General features: G+C 31.9%; 1 protein-coding gene across 3 annotated transcripts in view; it reads left to right on the top strand.

Moving 5' to 3' along the window:
* Positions 1-1,630: 1,630 nt before the first annotated feature.
* The window catches only part of LOC132742230 (guanylate-binding protein 2-like), a 52,514-nt gene continuing 28,114 nt past the window's right edge, over positions 1,631-26,030 (top strand). The window contains exons 1-4 of one of the 3 annotated variants that reach the window (XM_060730566.1): positions 1,631-1,772; positions 16,204-16,290; positions 17,269-17,390; positions 20,385-20,578. In XM_060730566.1, the coding sequence (XP_060586549.1) occupies positions 16,222-16,290; positions 17,269-17,390; positions 20,385-20,578 (385 nt within the window). In that variant the 5' untranslated portion in view covers positions 1,631-1,772; positions 16,204-16,221. Of the gene's footprint in view, positions 1,877-16,203; positions 16,291-17,268; positions 17,391-20,384; positions 20,579-26,030 lie in introns of all 3 variants that reach the window. The other 2 variants (XM_060730567.1, XM_060730568.1) reach the window with 2 other exon arrangements.

Here is a 26,030-nt window from a genome sequence, read left to right as displayed (position 1 = left end):
TACTCTGTCAAACTGCTGCAAAAGTTTATGCCTACGCGTGATATTTTTGGTTTTAATAGTTGAAAAAAATCCATATCACTCACGGTATATCACATATAGTGTGGGTAATAACACTTTTCAGAATTTCTTGTAGCCTACGTTCCGTGAATTTCTAAATTTAATTTCAAAAAATATTGACCTTTTTGGCTATTTGTGGAATATTTCTAGATTAAAGAGTATTAATTTTAGTGCACTAAAATATTTAAAAAATAGTTTAAACAATATTTATTTTAATTCATACAACATAAATATATACAGTAAGCATATACAATCACACTGATATAAATATTAAAAAGTTACACCGCAATGTTTTTATTTTGTTTGCGAAGCGTTCGCGTAGCTGTTGAACGTCTGATTCCAATGCCTCATGAAATCATTAATCATGCTTAAAAACAAAGAATAATCTTTGTTTGTTTCCCGTTAATATTATTACTTCAGCAAACATAAACCTCACAAACAGAAAGGCCATAATTAATTTAATAAAATTGCACTTCTACCTAGAAGTTAAGTAGACAATTTTTGTTCTCCTAGCATGATATTGAATTAAAATCATTTACAAACTGTAACAAAGTATGTGATCAAATACTCTTATCATAATATAGATATAACAATTATTACCAACATCATTTTTCACGCACACAAAAACGACACTACCAGAGTCTAGCTTAGCTTGTCTTAGAGTATTTTGTCGGTTATGAACGAACTACGGAAAGCCATGTAACATTCAAAAGTTTTTTTTTAAATACCCAAGATGTCAAATTTACGGTTTAAAACACAAGTTAGAAGTATTATTAAGTTATCTAATTATTAAGTTATCTAATTCAAGGTTAGCATTCCTGCCTCTAATTTTACAAAACACTGTTTTAAGTTTGTGACTACAACGTCTTTTGAATCTTTGTTCATATTTTCTAATAAGGTTGTTTCTACCTGATAGAAGCCAAATTATACGTCAAATCTATAAACTATCTAATTTGCACCTTCTCGGTTCTTTCCCGTCAAATTTCGGATGAAGACCTGAACATAATAGTAAGAATACACAGAACGGAAACGGTATTTCGGTCTAATCTACGCAAATAAACTAAACATGTAAACAAATAATAATTTAATGCTGGGATCTTCTGACTAAGATGAACGTGCACTTGCGGATGTTTTTTATTCAAATTTTCCCCGTTTTTGTGTTTAAATGTTGAATTGTGCTTAAGCCAGTGTTAGGAGGCGTGGACGGTCCTTGCACTTTCCAGTACCGTCCATGAACAGGCTCAATCAAACCGAGCCTGCAACATTTTGCCGTGTTGGGCTTTCTTTAGGGATTCTATTTCTTCTTTGTTTCAGTAAAAGGCCACCTAAATTATATAAATAATAAATAATTTTATAACTGATTATGATGGTTGTAGAAATCAAAAGTGGTTAATATTGATTTCTTTATTATTAAATTGAGTGATCATAATTGTACCGAAACAGACTTTATTTCTCTCCGGATGTAAAAAAGTTCGAGGTTATTATGATTTATAACCGAGGTACGCGGATTACCCGAGCCGATCCACAAACGTGTTTGTACATTAAACCGGATATGACGTTTATCTTTAAAACATGTCAAGTACTCATATATCGACTGATTTTATTCTTATCAGTAATAGATTTACTTTCTCTTTTGCAGCGGTGTTGCTGGTTTTAACAATACCTTTATAAGAAGTCAAAGAGAACCTCTAATAACGTTACCGGTTACTCAGCAGGTGAAATTGAGTTTATTCATTTGTTTTCTCTTCTGGGTTAAATGGTTCCAACTATTTCAGCCTCAAAACTTGCATTCAGATAAGAAAGGGGGTTATGTAAAGGGGTAAGTACATGTTTGTAGTATTTTTAGTTTCTTCTATTTAACCTTTTAAAACTTATGTAGTTCCAGTTTTCATACTTGAATAATGTATAATCACCCTAAGGATATGATGCCACTTGTTAAGGGCACACCCTGTATTTTATGTGGGGACCATACGCCCCTTTTCATGAAATAGCATTTATGTGATTGAAGGCTCCATGATGGCCGCCGAATAAACACATCTGCGGATGTTCTAAATTCACAATTTCAGCATTTTCGTGTGAAAATGTTGAATTCTGCTTAAGTCGGTCCTAGTGTACGTGGACGGTAACCTGCATTTTCCAGTACCGTCAATGTCCATGACCATGCACAATCAAACCGAGACTATAATATTGTAAATTGTGTCGTTGTGGGCGTTCTTAATGAATTCCGTTGTTGTTTATTTTAGGCCTCGGACACACAGATTAAAATGATGTAAAACGTAAATATCATAATTCAATAGATCCGGTTTTGTGATATTTTTTTATTATTATCATTATTATTATTATTATTTATTTATTTATTTACTTATTTATTTATTTATTTTATTTTATTTTATTTTTTTCCAAAGAAAGTTAACGTTAACGATTACAGCAAACGAAACGAACGCGTTAGATAAAATATAATTAATTAGGAATTGTCTATAAATTCAACTGAAAGAACACATACATGGTTTAAAGCTTTTTATTGTTTTTTATTGCCATACTAAAGTTTCATTGAGTAGTCTCACCTACGAAGTTGTTGACATAAGCCCCATATAAACATAAATTGTGATTGTACAGATTAAAGTAAACCAAACTTTACATTTTGGCATAGTTTTTTTTATATTTTTGTGTACTACAACGCAAAATTATCTATAACGACTTGTGCGACTTATTATCATTGTTTTAAATTCTATACAAATATCATTCAGAATGTTTTAGTAACGTTCATTTGATAAAAAGAATAGGGCGGCCTACAGTCTTTTTATATGTTAGGATATTTTCTTATACTTCATCTTGACCACCTTTATTATCAATTATTATTATCTTTTTTTCGACTATGTAAAACATTGTATACGTGTAGACCAACAAGTAAAAAACATTTTTTAAACATAAATCATAATTATGCCATGACAAATAGAAATTATAAGTATCTGGTAAAATGAAAAAGTATTCACATTCGAACCCATTTAATCGCCCTCTTACGTTCACGCACCGTTTGTTTTAGTTTAATTGGGTTTTACGTCACACAGATACAGTATAGGTCATATGGCGACGTAATAAATAATGTTAAAATGATAAAATGCCACTTTTCATAAACAAATAATCCTGTCTGATTCTTCTGGTGAATGATTTAATGTCTAAAACACTGAAGATCACTGATTTTCAACAATAGTAATAAAAGAACTTTTCGTAGATTATTCCTGAAAAAGATAGTTCCTCAAATAGATCAACAACGAATGACTATTCAAAATGTTTCTTGTACTAATCTCTGACAAAAATTGAATCAAAAATGTTTATGCCTAAGATAATCATCTAAAGATACTTTCAGAAGATATTTTCGAACGAAGAAAGTGCTGTAAGTACAAATACTCTCTAGAACATTTTTCGGGAAATTCTGAAAAATGTCAATTCTACATAATTTAAAAAGAAAATAAAGCGTTTACGTTGCACCAAATGCAGCTGTAACCTTATATATTGACCCCGTTGAAAATTTACCCCATGTGTCATTTTTTAATGTTGAAAAATCAACCTCTGTCAATTTTCAAAATTTACCCTGCCAATAATTCAACATTTAAGTTTAATCAAAAAGTCGTTAAATTTTAATAAAATTAGATTTTTTACGGCTAGTTGAATTTAAGTTAAACGTATGTTTGTAATAGAGAACGCTTAGAAGAAACAGAATCTCTCACAGGTGTCATAAAATGATTTCTCAAGCATAACATGGCCAAGGCTGGACCCATGCGAAATGCAAAACAAAAGGTAGCTAATCTATATGTTGGATAGGGAACTGTTTCACGAAAGTTTAAGACAAAGATTTCCAACAGATGGGTCTATGTGGCCGGAATCCGACATGCCCATTGAGACTTCCACAGAGGAAGCATCTATTCAAACTATTTGTTTTTATGCAGTTGATAATGATGGTTATTTTACGAACTAGTATTATCAAGTGTTGAAATTCAATAGTCTGATTAGAATATTCTTTCATATAACTAGCCATAGATTTAAGAAATATCCTCTTAACTTTGTTTAGAACGGATATATGCTCCATATGGTGGGTATAAATAAATCGATCTATTTTCGTCCTTGCCATAGTTTTACATTGCGCAAAATTGAACTTATGGTATGCTTTAGGTAATAAAAATTGTGCGCTTTAATTTATGACTTGTTTTCTAATCCTACTCAACATATTTATTTCAACGTAAATACATGTATGAAGTCAACGGTTTCTTATCTCATACCAATAAATGTTTTACATATGCTACACCTACTCTTAATTGTTCTGTCTTGATAAGGGGAAGTAACCGTAACGATGCAGCAATTACTTCCCCTGATCAGTATGTAAGAAGTACGAAAAATGTACTGTAATACGAATGCACGGTCCATATTTATGAGATATTGAAAGATAAAGCGGCTGTTCTAAATCCCTAAGTTTATATTCATTCTAAGAGGTGATGGGTTTTAACTAGTATGATACCTTTTACATAATAACATTGAAAGGCAGTCTCTTTAATACTAGCAGGCGATTATCCATTATAGAGGGAAAAAAACATAAATGTACATTCCTCTGCATGAAATATAATATTACAGTTCACAAAATAAGTACCATATAGCTGTCCATCATCAGTTATTGCCGATAGATTTGCCAATTGCTATAAGTTCCTGGTCCACTTGAATTAAATGAATAAATATTTTATTACTGTTTCATGTGTATGACCATATGAAGACATGTTTGACAATATTATTTTGATCACTTATCAGTTTTAATGAATGTGCTCTCTATAGTTGGTTGATCAGTTTTCAACATTGAAAATTGATCAAAATCCGTTGAATAAATCTTGGGGTCAGTTTTCAACAGGGCCAAAATTAATGTTACAGTCATAATGAATAAGGACTTGTGAACATTTAGGATCAGCAATTATTATCAAGTTATACAACAGCACTGTTAGCAAGCTATTATCAAATATGTATATAAATTGACATCAAAACGTTATTAAGGAAATGTCGAAATAAATATTGGCCACATGTTTTTATGGTCATTAGTAACTAAATTTAATCGTGACTTGTGAGTAATAAGTTTCCTTTTTTGTAATCATTGGTACTTAAAACCCTAAAACTTATTTGTATGTTTTCTATATATCAAAAGTTTATTGTCACTAAACATCAAAGGCAAAAGATACAGTTTACTCGTAAACCCCTGTCTTTGTCTGTCTTTCCGTGCATATCGTATTTTGAACATCGTATATGGAAATTGGCAGCGATGTTTTACAGTCATCAAATACGTTTACACTTTTTACAAAAAAAAAACCTTATTGTCTTTCAAAGGTAGGACAGGGGTGCGTGTAAGATTTGTTTTCATTAACGAGTCATCTGCTATGATATATCTTTATCGCTCGCTAAATAAGTGTATAATGGCTTCGCAGCTGTTGTGGAAACGTCATAACAAAGGTTTCTTGGATTGTTTTCATTTTTTTTTTCAAAATATCTTTGCTAACATTTTTGTATTATTTATATATTTTGTATATTTTTGGCAACGCAATTCTTATGGAATGCTTTATTTTCTCCCATGGAAGGAGCTGTTATTATAAGCAGTTAACGCCATGTTGTGTTAATATTTTGATTCGTAAAAATCAAGAAAACAAATATGTTATTTTGTTTGTTTGTTTGTTTCATTTTACGCCTTTTTCCAACAGTATTTCAGTCATATAGGCGGGTAGTTTCCTAACCATCGTTCCTGGAGAGTTACACCAGTACTAGACTACCTTCCTCCGCGCTAAACTACCAAAGCATCTCCCGGGGATCGAACCCACTATTATATTTGTGTTTAATAACTTTATGTAAAAAGGATGTGCATCGTGATATTATATTCATGAAATTTCAGGCTCAGTCTCTAAGCTTTATTGGCAATATTAATAGCCGGATTTCAAATATCGTTGTGATCTACATTGATGAGAGAGGCTATGTTTATATTTGTAAATTACGTTCGCCTGCAAATGAGTATTTGGATTGGAAACGGAACTGTTGGAAACGATTATCCTATTGATTTTATTCATATTACGTTTATCTATTGCACAGAATGGTTGCTTTAACAAAGTGTACCAGTATCCGGATATTAAAAGCTATCCCATTTTCTGCAATGTAATTACTGCTATCACATGGATCTTACATTTGGAGAATACTTTTTAACATAACTTTCCACGGCTTAACAAAAATGAGCCTGCAACATGTCATAATTTCGCTTTTGATGGTGTTCTTTTGGGTTTCAATTAAAGTTTTCTTTATTTTAAGGCGAAGAAACTCATTTTTACAAAATTGTTTGTTCTTTCCTGTCTACGAGTATCTTGGGTAGTACATACTATTTTTGTTGTATGTAAACAGTATGGATTTTTCTAGTTTGTTCAGTTAATACATACCATACCTACAGGTATTCTGCTACAGGAATCTTCTAATCATTATGTGAAACTTATTATTATTTTCTATTTATTTGTATTTGAATTGTTAATAAAAATAACCTTTAATAAAAATGAAAGGTAGAAAATTAAAGCTATGCATATCCATATATTAAATCAGTGAAAGGATGACATCCTGAAGTTATCAATTTTAAACACTTGGTTTATACAAATTTATTTTAGTTCGATTTTGTTGGAAGCTATAAGCTTATTGAAACACTCTCGAATCTGTTCCTGGAACCGACCAGTACTAAGCAATGAATGTAAAGTTTGTAACAGGGGCCATTATCAGAGTATAATATTTTAGATATTCCATGTCTGCTAAAGAAGCTTTTCAATTTGTTAATGACTGTACTAGATTTTGTACTCGAGTTTTGTTTGTTTGTTTGATTGCTTCATTTTACGCCTTTTCCCAACAGTATTTCAGTCATATAGGCGGGTAGTTTCCTAACCATCGTTCCTGGAGAGTTACACCAGTACTAGACTACCTTCCTCCGCGCTAAACTACCAAAGCATCTCCCGGGGATCGAACCCACGCCAGAGAGGTAACTGGATTAGAAGTCATCGACTCCAAAATACTTGCTGTAAGCATCAACTTATAACACATAATCTTAATTATTCCAATGGAAGATATCTGTAGCACAAATTTGCCATGGCCTATTAGGTTTTTTTTTTTTTTTTAACCAGGTTTTCAATTTTGAAAATCCTGGTTATTAGATTGGGGTATGGCGGGCGGCTGGGCGGATGGGCGGATGGGCGGGCGGGCGTCAAACGAAATTGTGTCCGCTCTGTAACTCTTCAACCCTTTGAAGAATTTTGATGAAACTTCAGACAAATGTTTACCACATCAAGATGACGTGCAGAACGCATGTTCCGCATGGCTGGCTCCAAGGTCAAGGTCACAGTGACATTAACATTGAAAATCCTGTCCGCTCTGTAACTCTTCAACCCTTTGAAGAATTTTGATGAAACTTCAGACAAATGTTTACCACATCAAGATGACGTGCAGAACGCATGTTCCGCATGGCTGGCTCCAAGGTCAAGGTCACAGTGACATTAACATTGAAAATCCTGTTTACATGATTTTAACTTGATTTGGCAGTCAAAGGTCATATCATCTTTGGAGGTAATTTAAAAAAGATATGATATATTATTTCATGTCTACTTTGTAACTTGAAAATTTTAAAAAATTTGAACTTTTTGAAGAATTTTAGAGCAAGCGTATATTTCTATATGATGTTGACCTTGAATTGACTTCATCCTGAAGATCTCATTGAATCCATCTCGGAATTTAGCGCAATTTTTAATGAAAGCCCATTTTAACAATATAATCTATTTGCTTTCTTTTTCAGCAGTTGATGTCTCAATGATTGAACTAAAACATCTATAGAACCCTCTCAAACTTGCTTTCATTTAACTCAAATTGTTGTCTCATTATTAAGTATACTCCTTGCAGACAGTATTGTTAGCCGAAATTTACATCCTACTCATTATCATGTATTCTCATGAATATTATCTTTTCCTTCATGTCATGTTATAACCTTTTGAATATTCATAGCAATCTTTATTCCAAAATTCATACTATAGTATAGAATCAGAACAACATTTTTGAAAACCTGGTTTCGTGGCATTGCCATGTTTCTTGTTTTTTTTGTCTCAATGGTTCCTTTGGGCTTGAAAACCTATGTTCTATACCTATAGGGCATTCCAGGACTTTTTACTTTATATCTGTGGCCATGTTTTGACGTTTCGAGTTATATTTGAGCATTTTTTCAGCTAAGTGTGCATCATGAATAATGTCAAGCATAAGTGATCAGAGCTCTATTGGAACTAGAATTTTAGTATTCTTAAAGATTACACCATCTTTAACCGATAGTTCATCTCTGAAATTCCAGAATTTAAGGATACTTTGGGGGCAATCTGATCTATTATCAGGCCATCCTTCATGAATAACTTTTGAAAGAATTTTCATTTGTGGGTAAGATTTGGTTGTTAACCTAATTTGTTCCATTTTTTTGTTACTCACTGGTAAGTTCGACATTATTGTGTGTACATGTGTTTCTAGATTAGCCGATTTAGCAATTTTTGGGCATGTGTCTAGTAAGAATTTCCGAGACAAAGTATCTGATAGGGGTATATCTTTCCCGGGGATGAAAACTACATCAATATCAAATGCAGTAATATGTGCTGCAGTCTTGGAGATGCTGAGTTCAAGCTTTTTTTCCATATAGCTTGGAGAGGTTTATGATCACTTTGACATGTAATACGTTTACCATAAATGTACTGGTGGAATTTTTACAGCGTACAATTCCTTTGTGATTTGGGCATAATTGACCTCAGTAGGCGTAAATGGTTTGAGGCAAAACCAACTGGTTTACCCTCCTGCATGAGTTCTGCAGCTAAACCGTACTAAGACGAGTCGACTTGAAGAGTAATTTCCTTATTTGGGTCAAAGTAAGAGAGTAGTAGACCATGGTTTTGTGTAAAAAATGCTAAAATCTACATCTTTAAATAGAAGCTGTTTCATGGGTGCAGTAATCTCTGAGACTTTGGATGCAAATTTTTGTAAGTATGTGACCATGCCTAGAACTGTTTGCAATTCTTGTTTAGAAGTAGGAGATGGCATCTCTGCTATGGCCTTGACCTTTGCAGGATTTATTTTTCTAACCTTGATCAGTTATTAAGTGGCCAAAGAAAGTTAACTCTGTTTTCCCTATTTCCGTTTTGTAGGGATTGAGCTAGATGCCTATTAATTGGCATCTTCTCAAGAGTGAGTCCAGATTTTGGCCATGTTCCGCTCTATCTTTGCCGTAAACAACAATGTCATCGACAAATTGTTCTTTCTCCTGGTAAATGTTTCAGACACTGCTCCAATTCTGCACAAAATGTATCATTTGCATTCTTTAGGCTGTCTTCTGTAGAGATTTGACCTCTCTATATGTACAAGGAAGATTGATACAGTCATCGACTTCGAGAGGCTGACCATTGTATACGGTTAATTGATTTTGTGTTGAAAGGATAGAACCTAATTTGCCTAATGTTCTGAATATTGACCTTGGGAGAACATTAACCTGAGCTCCTGCAACAATTTACATATTAAGTTCTGTTGAGCAGACTTTGACCTTAGCAAATGCTCGACTTGTACATTTAATCAATGATGTTATATTTTCGATCCTTGAAGATCGTTCAGCACGACATTATTGTTGTGCTTGTGGTATTTTTAGTTTCAAATTTTTGGCATCTTCTAGTTGGGTGGTTCCAATATTCCTACTTGAATAATGTTGAATCACCCTTAGGATATGTTGCCTGCTTTTTAAATTTGTCTTTTGACGTCTTATCTGTGATACGCAGGCTTCATAACCTCAGATCCCCTTTCAAAATTCCATTTTATTTAGTTCCGCCCATTGTTTTCTCATTTAGGGCACACGCATTTTTTTACTTGGGGACCATATGCCGCTTTTCATGGAATGGCACGGAAGTGTCACATTGAAGGTTCCATGATAACCGCCATATGAACACATCTGCGGATGTTTCCAAATTCAAATTTTACCAGTTCATGTTAAATGTTGAATTCTGCTTAAGCCGGTGCTAGGGGGCGTGGACGGTAACTTGCACTTTCCAGTACCGTCCATGAACAGGCTCAATCAAACCGAGCCTGCAACATTTTCAATTTTGCCGTGTTGGGCTTTCTTTAGGGATTCTGTATTTATCTATTTTGTTGTGCTGTCATGCTCAACTGTATAGACATACATGTCATTATCATGACGGGGTAGGGAACAATCAAGATCATTTGTATTAAAATGTGTTACCTCATTAACATTTTTGCTTCCTAGATCCTGTTTTCTTTTCCTACTCATTTTTGCGAAATGATTAAACTTTGTACAGTACAAACACTTTTGACCCTTGGACTGGCATGTATAACGTTTTAAATGGTAAGTCCCACAGTTATTACAGTTATTTGTATTTCTAGTACATTCTCGTTGATTGGTTCTAGTGTTGTGTTTGCTGCCGTTTGCCTTCCTGCTTTGCGACCGAAACTGCTTAAATGGTGCTGCTGCTGTTGCTGCTGAGGATTTCTTGACTGCATTGATGGATTGGGCTTGGCCGCTTATATTCCAGAGCTGTGTCTGACTTGATGCATAAGTGCGAGACAAGTCAGTACATTTTTCAAGTGTCAAGTTTGATCCTTCACTGATGAGTTTCTCTCTGGTGGGAACGTACACCAAATACAATGTGATCACGTATCATCTCGCTTTGTATCCCGTCTGCATAGCCACAGTCCTTTTTTTAATTATTTTGACTCTGTGGCGAATTCTTCAAAGGTCTGTCCTTTAGATTGTGTGCACGATTTAAATTTATACCTAGAGTATATGTGGTTCACTTTGGGCGAACAATATGTCTCAAACCTTCATAGTAGGTCTGAAGCAGTTTTCTTTGTTCAGCTGTAACTGTCCAGGTTGAAATCATTTGGCGACATTTCTCACCAACCTATAGCATTAAATAGTTGCACTTAGCTTCTTCTGTTTTATTTTATAGTGGCCCTCCAAACATAAAGTCACAATGTTCTTTAAACTTCTTAAATGCATTTTCCCAAGTCTCTAGCTTCCCAGTCCATTCTTGTATTTGTTTGTGAATCAATCTTTTTATAATGGTTATAAATCCAAAATATATTTAATTTCTGTTATTTTAATTATTTTAATAAATAATTAAATTTTTTTATGCTGACACCATGATTTATGTTTGTTTATTTGCTGTGGATTAAGAGAATACGAGATGTTGATACTATGAGTTTATTTCTAAGACTGACAATATAATGTCAATTGGTCAGTACATTAAGTAGGCGGAGCCTAATAATCAAGTTTAAAGGTACTGCATGCAATATATATTTAATGCAGAATCAACTATGAAACAAAATATATTTAATGTACAATTATATATGAAACATTAATGAATGAGAACGGGAACAAATTTCCCGTATAAAAGCAGTATGAAAGAAAAAACAAAACATAAACTTAAATTCGGTAATTTATTTCTTACATTTGTATCTTCTACAGGAAATTACTTATATTTTGTAATACACAGTAGGTTATGTATGTATTTATTGCTGTACATATATTCGAAAGTTATAAATAGACCTTAACATTGTGAAAGTCATAAAATCAATTTATAGAGTTTTGCAGAAAATGTAATGCAAACATTTTCAACCATATATTGCACTCTTTATAAATTTATCGACAAAAATGAAGAAGGCCATTTTTGTTATATTTTTATATCATTGTATTCTTATTTGGAACTGTCTTTTCCGTAGGTTCTTTCAGGTAAATTAATAGCTACTTTACGGCCCTGGTTGTACTTCTGAATATTTTAATTGACCCTGATTTCCCGAATTTCTGCTGTAGGAAATTGGAACGCAATCGGTTTTAAAGTGGTTTGAGTGGAATGTCCAATACTGTGGCAATTTTAACAACAGAAACTTTCGTCTGAAGTTTATTGATAAGAATGTAAACACACTGGTTGGTCAGATGAGGATTTTGAATCAATCAACAAAATAGTAGAATGATCTCCAAATAAATCAATTAACAATTACTCTTTATTTATAACCAATATCAAGTAGCTTTTATATCTTTGACTCGCATGAACATGTTTGTGAATTTCGTTATACCTGTCTAAAACTGAGGTCTCCCATTGATAAATAATGTTTTACTTTATCAACATTAGCAGATTTATTCATGATTTTTAATGTACCATTATTTTTGTATAACAAAACAAATCCTGAATTTGGTTTTTCTGAAATTAATCCCACATTTTTCATTCCAGTGTATGTTCTGCTTTAAGTATTTATCTGTGACTCAAAATATGGATACTGTAATATATGTCCAAGATATCAAAAGAAACCATTTTTCTTAATTTGACATGAAAAAATGCATGTAATATTACTATTTTAATCCCTTTCGTTACTTTGTTATATACTGTTTGTATATTTGTTACAATTATAATAATAAGAAACATACTTAGTTCATTTTGACTACTGTTTTGAATATTCCAGTCAAAATACATTTAATATTTTTATCTCTAGCAAGCCTACCAAAGTTCATGATAAATAATGTCTTTCGTCCGCCCTTTCATCTATGATATACATATGATGTACATACATTTACAATTCTGGTAAAATCCAATAAACCATTGAAAACTTTATACGAATATCTGGTAATCAGATGTATACTTGTTCATCGTCACTTGCTGGACGCCCTTTGATGCTTTGCATCAATTAATGCCTTCTCTTGAAATAACATGACATACCATTTGCTGCGAAACATGTACACTTTTTGAAAAATAAGTCGATGAAGGTTTTTGTTTTGGCTTATTTACATATGGATTTATTATTTCTTACCATGATTAGTTGTTGTTATTTGTAGAAAATGAGTAGCATTATAGGTAAAAGAAAATGTACATGCTTTGATATTTTTATCTCATCTATTTTTGAATATAGTGACACAAACAGAACGATGTTGCACTACTGTCATGTCATATTACATTTACATGTCTTGTTTGTATTGAAATTACTTTCCTTACCAGGTAGGCATCAGTGCAGCATATGTTTTTAATTTAATACCTGGCTCCTCGCATACGATTAGTATAAAAATTCAAATAGAAATTCAAATATAAATGATTTTCAAAACATCCGGAAAATGTACAATAGTACATAATCTAAATAGAAAATACCCTGTGCGCAGAAATGATTTGGTAAAGTATCTGTAATTAGCTGCATTTTTTGCGCAGAGCCTCTTAATTGCTGCATTGCAGCAATATTTGTACTTCTAATATTTCTGTATTTAAAGAGCTACAGTTATGACATTATTATTAAACGGATGAGACTTTAAAGTTATAAAGGATAATACATGTATTGATAAGTATACAGGTTACAGGTTTATACCCAGTGTAAGCTGGCTAATAAAAGTATCTTTAATATAGTTAAAGGAATACTGTAAAGGGTGACTTAGTCTGGATGTTGTGGTTTATTTTCTTAATTTGTGAGATTTGAAAGGTAGCATAATGACCTATCCAGAATTGAGGTTAAATAAGTCTTCAGACTCAGTCAATCCGAGCCTGCAACATTTTCAATTTTGCCGTGTTGAGCTTTCTTTAGGGATTCTTATTTCTCTAATTTATCGCCACATCAGCGTTGTTTGTGCCGTGTGGAGGCCTTAAAAGTCGCCCCGTTCATTCAATCAGGGATGTTATGTTTCCGATCCTTAAAGATAGTTCAGCACGACATATTTGTTGTGCTATTTTAGTTCTTTCTATTCGGCATCTTCCTTTTTGGGTGGTTCCATTATTCTTAACTTAAATAATGTTGAATCACCCTTAGGATATGTGGCCTGCTTTTTATTTTTTTCTTTTGACGTCATATCTGTGATATGCAGGTTTCATAAACTCAGATCCCCTTTCGAAATTCCAATAGGCGGAACTAAATGAAATGGAATTTTGAAAGGGGATCTGAGGATATAAAGTCTGAATTGTTATTTTTACTTTTTCTAACATTTGAAAAGGACAGCTCCAGACGTTTCATTGAGTAGATTGTTCCTTGCACTTAAATAAATTTATGCACTAAATTTTATATAGGTGATTTTTGCCACAGAAAAACCGACAAAATACAATTGCAAAAAGTTACTTGGCACCAGATGAAAACATGAAAATACTACAAAGAGGTTTGTTTGTTGTATTTTCATGTTTTCACCCGGTGCATCCTGATGCAAAATATAACATGGCACAAATCAGCCTCCATAAAATTTCTTATCAGTTTTTTTATCTGTAAAAAGAAATAGATATTGTACATGTATTCGTACAGTTATGTTCACTTTTAAATTGATCTGATATAAATAATGGCACAATTAATAACTGTCTAAGCCATTTTCTAGTAAAAATAGACATACAATATAGAAAGTGTTATTTTAATTAAGACTACGAGTATTTAAGTTTTTTCTTTTTCTTAGAATTAATATGCCTGTTTACTTAATATCTAAAAGTAACTGTCACAGTTTAGAACAACTGTTAACTATTTAGAGGAGAAATTGTGTAAGCGGCCATATAGCTCAATCGCTATAGCCGCGGTACATTATTCTGTGGCTCACAGGTTCGAGCTTTGGTCAAGCTGCACGGTTTTCTCATCCTGTGACTGCATAAATTCACTATGCTCTGTAAACATCAGATATTGGAGAACAAATATCAAAAAGTGGAGAAATATGTTATAGTTTAGAACTGTTAATTATTAAAGAGATTGTGCATTGCCGGCCGGATAGATCAGTTTATCTTCTGACAGTCATGGGTTCAAGTCATGGTGAGGCAGTTTCAGTCAGGGTTTAGAAGTGGTTTTTTAACTGACATATGTTTGATTCATTTAACAGATTGTATTAAATTTGAAATGGACAAAGGCATTTTTGTATGCATGATACTTTTATATCTACAAAACGCATTAGATACAGTTGATCACACTATGCTGCACATGAACATTCTTATATGGTTGAAGTCTTATTTCTGATTGACAGCAGCTGGTGAATGTGGCTGGTACTGATTCAACTTCTGCTCCGAGTACCTATTTTAGGTCTTTTTTATGTCTTATATTTGTCAATGACATGTCTGCAACCCTAAGCAATAAGTTTTTATTTATGACTCAGGTATCCTTGTATCTGGTAAAATAAATCTAAAGGAACTCTGTCTTATCTGTTGAGTCCTATAAATGATTGGTAAATTGGCTTTAATATAAACTGTCTTTGCATTTTTGCCAAGCCATAGTCTATTCTTTTGGGTCCAAGTGTCAACTTAAACAGGGTCCTAGCCTCTAGGTCACAAGTAATGGTACTGATATAAAGTACACATATTCTGTTAAATATTAAGGTGCAATTTTTTATCAAATATATTTTGGCGACGCCTTTGATACTTTGGATCAATGCTTTTCTTGTACATGCATAGGCTTAGATTAAATTAACATTTATAATTTTAACTAATTTACAATTATTCCCCCTCACTTTTTTGTAATTTTAATTCCCCACAAACCAATGGGAGTTATTGTTAAATCAAGTGTACCTTTTCACTTAACATTTTGTATTATCACCTTATGCCATCCAAAAATACTAATATCATATTTATAACTGTTTAATTGAACAAAGCCCAGCATGTGAATGCGGTGTTTTAATAGAGGACGCTGAACATTTTTTATGTCAATGCCAAAAAATTACTTTTCGGTATAAATATTTTAAATTATCCTCAAAACATGCTTTTATTTCATCGTAAAAGAAACGTAAAGGTTAAGATAGCTGTACAACATTTGAATTTCTTTTATAATGTGTTATTATGATTCTATACAAATTAGTTAGAATATTGTCAACTGCAAACTTCAAAGTAAAACTGTTGTAAGGAGTAGGCGGCGTGATTTTCAAAATATCAGAAAATGTATTTATTTACTTTTTTTCTCTGATTACTTTTTTCTTATATTTCAATTTTATAAATCATACTTTACATATGTCTTTTTCACATCTATTTTTAAATAACATTGCAGTCAGTTTTTCTGGGGAGGGCCCCCGATAATGTTGTTATAACTTTTGACCCAACCCTTTTGTATATTTACATTAATGTCTATATGTATAATTGTAAAAATTACTAGCTTCAGCAAATATTGTAGATGGCAGAATACAAGGAAGGCGATCAAGTTGGTGGAAAATTCGCATATCCAATATGGCAATCCCAGACTGTAAGTAATTAATTCAACAAAATAAATGCACATTGTAAACATGTAAACTTAAATTAATTCAACGTTTTGTTATATATATATATTCTTTTCTTGATATGAATTTTATTTTTGTCACTGCTCTTACAATATCTTTTTCACGTTTTCTGGAACCAAATATAAGTTATATAATATACAGTTTGCAAAATTTAAATGGTGTCTGACGAAGCAACTGAAATAACGAGTTTAAATAGTCCAGTCTCCAGCAGAGGTTATGTTTATTATTCTGACATGTGAAATAGATTTTATGTTTGAAAAAAAAAAACACAATAATTTGATTTTTTTTTACATTTCAAGAAAGGAAAGGCATAGCACAGTGCTTAACAAGAAAAATATACAATTATCCACAACCATTACAAAACTAGGTTATTATTGTTATACATATTCTAGATGTATATGCACACATGCAAGCCTTGTACCTTGACTTCCTTAATTTAATTTAGGTTTACGTCACACCGACGTATATGTCATAGGGCGATTTCCCGGCTTTATTGGCGAAGGAAGACTTCGGGTGCCTCTCTAAGCTTTATTTCAAACACAAACGAGCACCTAAGTAGAACTAACTAAGTTCCGTGCGCAAGCTGGGTAGCTTTCTCATATACACGAGTCCGAAATCGGGTTTGAAGTCAATGGCGTTTGCCATTCGGCCATCTTAAGACAACTGTATATTCCATCATAAACAGAGTAAATGAACACAAATAAAAAGCGAAGAAAGAAGAAAAAGAAGCTACGAATACTTTTAAACTTTTGAAATAGATAAATCATAATCTGGTACAAAAATATCATCTTATTAACAAGACTGTTTTGAACGGTACTTATTAGTAATTTTCAATTAAAATGTAATTCCGCTTATCTAAATTTGCAAAACAAATGGTGTCGGTGTATTATTTAAGAATTCACTTATAATTACCCTAATTCATAACGCCTATTGTTACTTATCAGCGAAAGCACGGTTCAGGATATGAGGTGGCAGACGAAAACACTCAAAGTAGCAGCAAAGATATTGCTGAAGATGAAAAAGAAGCGGATTTTGTGCATTTTCCATGGTTACAACGAAGAGAAAGGTATACAGTTTCTCTGTGAGCCGAAACGTTGAGATGTAAATTTTAAAATAAGGGCCACTAAAGGCACATATTCTAATAATGTCTCATATTATGACGAACATATACAATAACATTTATTTATTTAAGTGTCTTATTTGATCATATACTATCGTCTGAACAGCCGGTAGTCAGTTATCACCAGAACACCATTGAAAATAAATACGTTTTTTGTTTGTTTACATGTCAAAGCATTTTATCAAAATGGTATACACTGATACTAGAGATAATGTGAGAGCATATCATATTGCACAACATAAGAAATTCAACTAGTGTTTCCGACTAAAGCGTTTCTTGAATGAATTTTTGTTTCAAGTTAAATTAAACATATACACAATAAAAACTTTACATCAAAGTAAATAAATTTTGTGTGGTTTGTCTAAAAGTACTTTGGTAGTCACAAATATCTGTATCACAGGAGGATGTTCATTTAAAAATATAACTTAATATAACCAATGGGGTCTTTGGACAAATACTTACTAGAACATACAATATTCATTATTTATCAAACAAACATAAGTACATTGAAACTAATAAAATGATGTTTGCAAATTGTTCAAAGACATAAAGTATATTAAAATATATATTCTAACACGACCCGCATTTTTCCCTATTGAACATAGAAGAACAAAAAATGTGTGTTATTTTGCAACAGATGCACAGTTTGACGTTATATATTTAGACATGTGACGTAATCATTTTACACGTGACGTAACCACTAAAAATCCAACGCGCTGAAAATAAGTTTCGGAAACAAATCAGGCGCAATTTTGCTTAACTATCAAGTACCTCAACATTTATTTGTAAATGTCGTGTTAGAATCGAAATAATATATCCAAATCAGTGATTTTATCGCTTGATAACATCACTGTTTGTCGTTCGGATGCGCATCATTATATCACTCGGGCTACGCCCTCGTGATATAATTCCTCGCATCCGAACTCCAAACAGTGATGTTATTGAGCGATAAAATCACTGTTTAGGATATATTATTTCTTAATTACAGGTATTAATTCATTTTTATTTTCTTTACATGAGTTTAATTATAGAGAAAAAGACCATAAATAATCTAATTATACTAATGTAATTATCTTCTTTTCCTAGCTTTTTGTAGTAAGTCGGCTTTTACAGAGGTTTTAAAATGTCCAGTTTTTATTTCTTTATTTAATGTCTGTAGACAAGGATTTCCAGTCATTAATTAATTGCACTTAAGGTTACATTATCTATTCCACTCTAAAAGTGTGCTAATTTGACGAGTTGATAAAGTATGTTTGTCTTTAACGGGTACATAGGTTTCTTTCATGTTTGAAGGCACTTGTTATTTATAATTTCAAATACGTGGTTAAGATTAAGATGATTTATTTCTGTTTTGAACTTATAACAAAGACAAATTATTATCAGTAACTGTATTTACACTTTCACTTGGTCCCATGTTATGAATAAATATTACAATTTAAGTTTGACAAATTTGAAGGTTTTTTTTAATTTTTGTTCAGACTCGAATACCAAAAATACATAAATAATCTAAGTTGCAATGTTCCGTGATAAACATAAATATTTTCTAGTCTTCCAATCTCAAAACCTAACATGTGTTAACATAATTTTTAGGCATAAATTTTTACCTTTCAAAGAATGTCATTTTCAAAAGTATTTTCGGACAAAATATTATCAAAATCTAAACTTACGTGATTAGGAGATTGTGTGGATTCAAAACAAATGTCATTAAACAATTCCAAATTCTTTTACTTGTTAAGTATTTCGTTTGAAACCAACGACAAAACACTCAGTCTTTCCTTGATGTAATGACATTTATCATATACAAGCCAAGATGAATGTGACTCCAATACATTTCCGAGTTTTTTTTAAGAAATAACATTACGGTGTTTGGAAGCGAATAAAATGTTGCTGTCTTCATCTATGATACTAATTATGTGATTTATAAAAGTAAAAAGGTTATAACACTTAATAGTACTCAAATAAAAAATATAAACAAACTTTATTTTCAGAACTATTTTTGAAATTTTGATGCGATCGGTTAAAGATTTACTAAGATCAAATTTGGGATTAGAACATATTAATAACATATTAATAACAGTCTCTTTTTAAATTTAAAATAAGCATGTTTGACTTCACACAAAGGAGGTATGTTATGTTTAAAATTATACATACTGTTAGTGGTCACATTTCGAATATATAGTGTCATTAAACAAACAACTGGCATTTTTTAAAGAAAAAAAGCAACTTTACTTGATTTGAAATAGGAAACGCAGATTCCCATTCATAGTTTATTCATCCTTATCCTTTAAAGGGAGACACAGGCAAAATTTTAATTTTTTAGTTTTTAATTTTTTATTCATTATTCTGTAAATGTCATCAAAATGAATACACTAAACAGTCAAAAGAACAAAACTTTTCTCCATATAAAGAATAAATGGTGTTTTCCTAACTTGACCCGCGTGGGTCAGGTTAGAGCGCTTAATGATTTCAAAATAGTTGTCACTGTGTACTCTGGAAACGTTAAAGAACATGTCAAATCAATTACTTAGACTTGTTTTAATCATACAATATCTTCAATACCTGTTATAGTAACTTCCAGGGTTTGTTCAAAACACACGACTTGTTTTTAAACTATTCGGTGATTCTGCTGGCAACCAAATTTCGTTCAACATATATAAATATATCTAAGGTTCAAACCCAAAATATATAGAATCTATACAGAAATTTATGGTGGGACTTTAAGAAAAGTCATTTTAGGGTGATTTGAGTACAGAAGATCATTTTTGTATTTTTGTCATTATTTTGCCTGTGTATCCCTTTAAATTAGATAAACTCCGTAAGAATTTCATAGATTTGGATAAATTTCTGTGATTAAATTGTCTTATTCAAAGATAAGCACAGTATTTCTATATTGTTTATGTTGTATGACAATGGGAAAAGGATGTTTTTATCTAATTTCAGATTCAAAACACTGTCTGTTTTTAATGAACCACAGTGTCTAATAACGATTAATGACAAGGGCGTTTTAGAAGTAAATGAAAGTATAGTCAACGAAATTGAACTGATTGATGTTCCACTTAGTGTTGTGGCCATAACTGGACTTTATAGGACAGGAAAATCGTATCTTATGAACAAGATTGCTGGGTGCCAAAACGGTAAAGTTAAAATATCTGCCACTTGTTTGTTTACATATAACATTTTCACTAATTATTTGTTAGTTTGTTTAAAAAAAATGAGAACAGAGGACAGAGATCAGCAAGGCAAAGAAAACGTTCACTTCTATTTTCAAAATAATGTGAAATGTATATAAACTCATTTTCTTTCTTGTTTACGTTTAAATATTAGCAAGAACATTGCATCGGCGGGACAGTAAAGGCCCGAATGCAGTTCGGTTTTAAGTACATGTAATAATTTTTAAAAAAAATATTTAAATAATTTTTGAATAAAAGAAGAAATCCATTCATTTCACTTGTCTGGGTCCGGATCATGTTTTTATTTCAATAATCAATTTGATACTACTTGACCCCAAGGCCATAAGTGCATGATTATTTCATCTACTTTTGTTAAGATCTATATTGATACATGCCAAGTTAATATACCCATATACCCTTGTCACAAGAGAACGTAATATTACAAGAGATACTTGTATATGTTAGAGATAAATTTGTACATATATTAACTGACTGTAAACAACAATAATCTTTGTTTTAAAATAGTAAAAAGCAGAAATCCTCAAACAATATTATACCTGTATTTCAACTTCAAAAAGCACACAATTAAATTTTCGAAAACTTAAATCAGAATGCCATGGTCACAAATATTTTTATGTTTTCATAAAATATTTTTCATTAATAATGTAATTTCTCTCAAATATAAATTAACTTTATGTTCATTATTTGTATAATAGAGTGATAATTCTACTTTTATTTAGCCAACCACTCGTTTGTGGAAGAAACGATGTTTAAGACCTATTATATTGATATATAGATCTAAGTGCATGTCAATTATGTGACCCTGTCCTCTTTAGGCAGAGACATGCTTAACACCATGGTAATGATTTTTAGCTCGACTCTTTCGAAAGAAATATTCGAAGTGTTGCTACAGTCATGTTGTCTGTTCTCATTGCCTTTGTCGACCAAAAGCTTAACATTGGACATTGCCGGTACCTTTTATTTCTTAATGGATTATCTACTCACTATAACTCTTTGAGCAAGGTCTTTAAGTACAAAAGACTTAACTTGACTTTGAATCATAAATAAAATTGACATGAAATGTTTGAATTTTGCTTGACTCCTTTATAATTTCCTATAACTTTGTAATTCATAAATTGATTGTCTTCATTGTAAGATGCAACAATCCAATGAACAATACCTTTAAGTAGAGACTAAATTAAATATATGACTTCACTCAACAATGACATTGACTTTGAAGGTCTAATTAATGAAATCTGCTTGCTTTTTTGCTGTAGAAATACTTTTGGATACTTCGTCATTAAATGTATTAATGTAAACCGTTAAGATAATTTAAATATCCAACAGTAACCTATTTCCTAATATTTGAATAAAAATCATGAAAATTGCTCAAAAAAGCTAGATTTTTACTGTGCTAGTGCATATTTCAATTGGACAATGAGTGAAGAGTTGGATAACTTATAATAAGATATCGTATGCCACTACGGATGACCATTAAGCTTAATTTCTTTTATCTGTGCTATATTAATTTTTATCTATTATCTTTATTAATATCTATCCACATTTTATAAATTTATAATATAAACACGGGATACAAGTCGTGGCCTCGCATTATCAACACGCGTTCGTAAAATGCATTCACACATTTAAACTATATAAAATATTTCTATTCCGTCAAAGTTATTTCAGAATTAATATATGAACTGTTCATTCCACTGGGGCTTCTGTCATTTGTTTTCTTAACCACTATATACATAATATAACAAGGAATATAACCCAAAATTGCTAAATTCATAAAAAAATAAAATAAATAGAACGCAGTACAGTGTTATCTTTGACTGTTGTACTTTCATAAAAGAATCGGTCATTTAAAAAATGACCCACTTTGATACATGGACAAGATATTATGAAAACAATCCATCGTGGTTCATTTGTACACACGTTCCTAAAACTTCGGTTTGCAAAATTATACACTTTTGCAAACGTATGCTGTTATGTAATCCGTTAAATATCAATCACCCACCACCACCAATGATACAATCACTAACTTCTGGTACAAATTATTTTAACATTTTTTGTTTGTTTGATTATTTCTATCATCGGCTTCCATTTTGAATGATGTTCGTATGTACAACTTTTATTAGTGACTGTCAGTTTCAGGTTTCGGCCTTGTGAATTTTCGTACTCTTTGTTCTATAGTTAATGGCTTAATTCTCGATTCCACTGTTCTTGGTTAATTATATACTGTCTTAAACTTAAACATCAACACTATTTTTGTAAAACGAGAACAAAAATATATTATGTTAGCCATCTCCTTTTTCAGAAATATTCATTCCGTTGTAACTCTGTTTAAATTCGTCACTTTAAAAACTACTGACTGCTGATGGGTAGTACATCTTCAATCCCTACGTCAACACATGAGTTCCTGGAGAATACACGAAAAACAACTTTTAAAGTAATCCTATAACACACAAAAACAACACACATGCAATAAATACACTTTAATTATGACCAATCAAAACCAGAGACTAGGCCGCTTCAAAAATTAAAGAACTACTTCTAGACTAAATCGGGTTGGGTCTAATTCCGTACCGGACTGAGACCTTCATTGGCTTATTAATAACAAGAGTCCGGTTTAGAACGGCGTATAGCCGCAACGAATAGCGTTTTTTCATCAGCCAATGACAACACTCGCAACATAATCGCACCTGCATAATGGGCGATACTTTGACAGCTGAACTAGATTTTCACTTGAGCTTCAAATAGAAAAACGACATCTTTTATTTAACTGTTAGTTAGATTTTGATGAAAGAATGCAGGAATAATTCTTGGGTGGGGTTTTATAAAATTGCCCAAACGGTCTCTTTTACAAGATGGCCGCAAGTGCTAAAAAAAGACAAGAGGGCCAAGATGGCCCTAGATTGCTCACCTGACCCATCAAACTCATCTGAAAAATTACCTAGACATGCATTCTGACCAAGTTTCATGACAGGTGAGTCAAAAACGTGACCACTAGAATGTTAACAAGGATTATCCATATTTGAACAGTGTGACCTAGTTTTTTACCCCAGGGTACCCATATTCGAACTTGACCTAGAAATCATCAAAAGAAACTTTCAGACCAGTTTCCAAGATATTTTGATAAAAATAGTAGCCACTTGGCTGTTAACAAAGTTTTTCTATTTTTTTTGCTCCTATGACAAAGTTTTTCATCCGAAATGACCCATGTTCAAACACATCCGAGCAATTACCTAGACAAACATCCTGACCAAGTTTGGTGAGGATTGAGGAAAAAATGTGACCATTAAAGTGTTAACAAGGTTTTTTCATATTTTGGCGGTGTGACCTAGTTTTTGACTTCAGGTAACCCATATTCGAACTTGACCTAGAAATCATCAAAACAAACTGTCAGACCAATTTATATGATATTTTGATCAAAACAGTAGCCACAAGAGTATTAACAAGATTTCTCTATTTTTAGCTAGTGACCTAGTTTTTCATCCGAGATGACCCATGTTCGAACTTATCCAAGCAATTAACTAGACAAGCATCCTGACAAAGTTTAATGACATTTTAGTCAAAAAGTGACCACTAGAGGGTTAACAAGGTTTTTCTTTATTAGCTCCTGTGACCTAGTTTTTCATATGATATATAACTGGTGCGGATTTTTCAGTCGTCACACATTTACTGAAAGAATGCAATGGATGATCTTCTTTTCTTCTCATCTTACAAAAAAACTTCACTTCTTAATTAAAGATTGAAGGGTATGTTTAAGGCATAATGTAGCAATAGTTTTGACAACCCTTGTTTCATTTTCAATCTATAACAGATGAGAAACGCATATATAAGCCCTCAAAATGGACTACTATGTTCTTTACAATCCTGTACCTGTTTGTTTCTTAGTCGGTACCATTGATTTTATCAATTTACTATTAAAACTTACACGTATATTATCTGTAGTCCTTTCGCTTCTTTTCCACGGTATAATTTGTAATAAATGTACATTTAGATTTGTAATAAAATGTGACAGACGTTTGACTATGGTGTTTTGTAGTCACAGCAAACGGAAATTCAATCATTACCTTATCATAAAAAAAAACATTGTAATTTACAGATTTCAATTACTACGGAATCACACTTTCCTTTTTCTTTTCAATTAATTTATATCGACCGAACAAATGGGAACATTTAAAATGAATAATTAAAATGTTCCTTGACACAAAACTTTGTAATATTATTATAAATAATAGATTTATAGATGAATTATTAATCTGTGAGACATTTTCATCGTTTTTCTGTTCCTTGTTCATGAATTTTAGCTTGTTTAATGTTTATATTACGATAGAAACTGGCTCTCACTCGTGTAAAAGCAAGGGAACACAAAATTGACTTACAAAAACCATTTGGTTAACCTTGCTTTTGGTAAATTTCAATTAAACTTAACGGGAATGATCCTCGTTTTTTAAAAGAATTCTCAAATGCTTCAGACAGGTCTCCTGAAAAAGATGACTGTCAGAGCTTATAATCGAAAAAGGTATTGTATGACATTTTTTCCTCAGCCAGCTAACAGATTTTGATAAAGCTCTATAGAAATGATTGAGTAGTCCTTTACTAAAGTTGCTAAAATTGTTCTGATGTGCTGAATTAAATGGCTAACTGAGTAAGCAAATAGAGAAAACCTTTAAATCAAATCTTCTTTTAACCATCTGGTAGTTTTTGATGAAACTATACAGAAATGATTCTTGAATAGGTGACGTAAACGGTAACTATTTTTTCCAGTATAGACCATGAACAGGCTCCATGAAACCTCGCCTGCAACATTTTCAATTTTGCTGTGTTAGGCTTTCTAAAGGGATTCTGGTGTTGTTTTTTGTCTGTAAATCATCAATTGTACATGAATGTCGCATAACATTTTCAATTTTGCTTTGTTAGGCTTTCTAAAGGGATTCTGGTGTTGTTTTTGTCTGTAAATCATCAAGTGTACATGAATGTCGCATTTGAAAAACATTTTGAATATATAAATAATCAAGAATTTTGATGTTTCAGTTCCATACTGAATTGAACATGTGTGGCCATACCTTTTGGGTACGGTACAAACAGATTTGTCAATGAGCCAAAAATATGCATTTTACGTAAGGTCATACATATTTTTTTTACAATTTATTATACCTTTATGACATGCATGTACATAAATTGCATATATAAATTTATTTCACAAAGTTACATAATAATATCAAATCATATCATAATTTGTTTTTAGTGAATGTTATCTCTAGCTTAATTTTTACTTATGTCATAGAATTTTATCTTTAATTTTTCATATAAGGAAAAGAGGAGAAAAGTCATTTTTTTTTATTTTTTCAAGTCTTTCCTAAATAAACATGAAGTAGAAAAGTTTTAGGTAAAAAAAAGAGAG

This window comes from Ruditapes philippinarum, unplaced genomic scaffold, assembly GCF_026571515.1.
Source record: "Ruditapes philippinarum isolate M1 unplaced genomic scaffold, ASM2657151v2 ctg935_1_1_1_1, whole genome shotgun sequence".
NCBI classification, from domain to species: Eukaryota; Metazoa; Mollusca; class Bivalvia; order Venerida; family Veneridae; genus Ruditapes; species Ruditapes philippinarum.
Note: the sequence above shows the minus strand (reverse complement) of the source record. Positions and strands in the feature narration are given on the sequence as shown.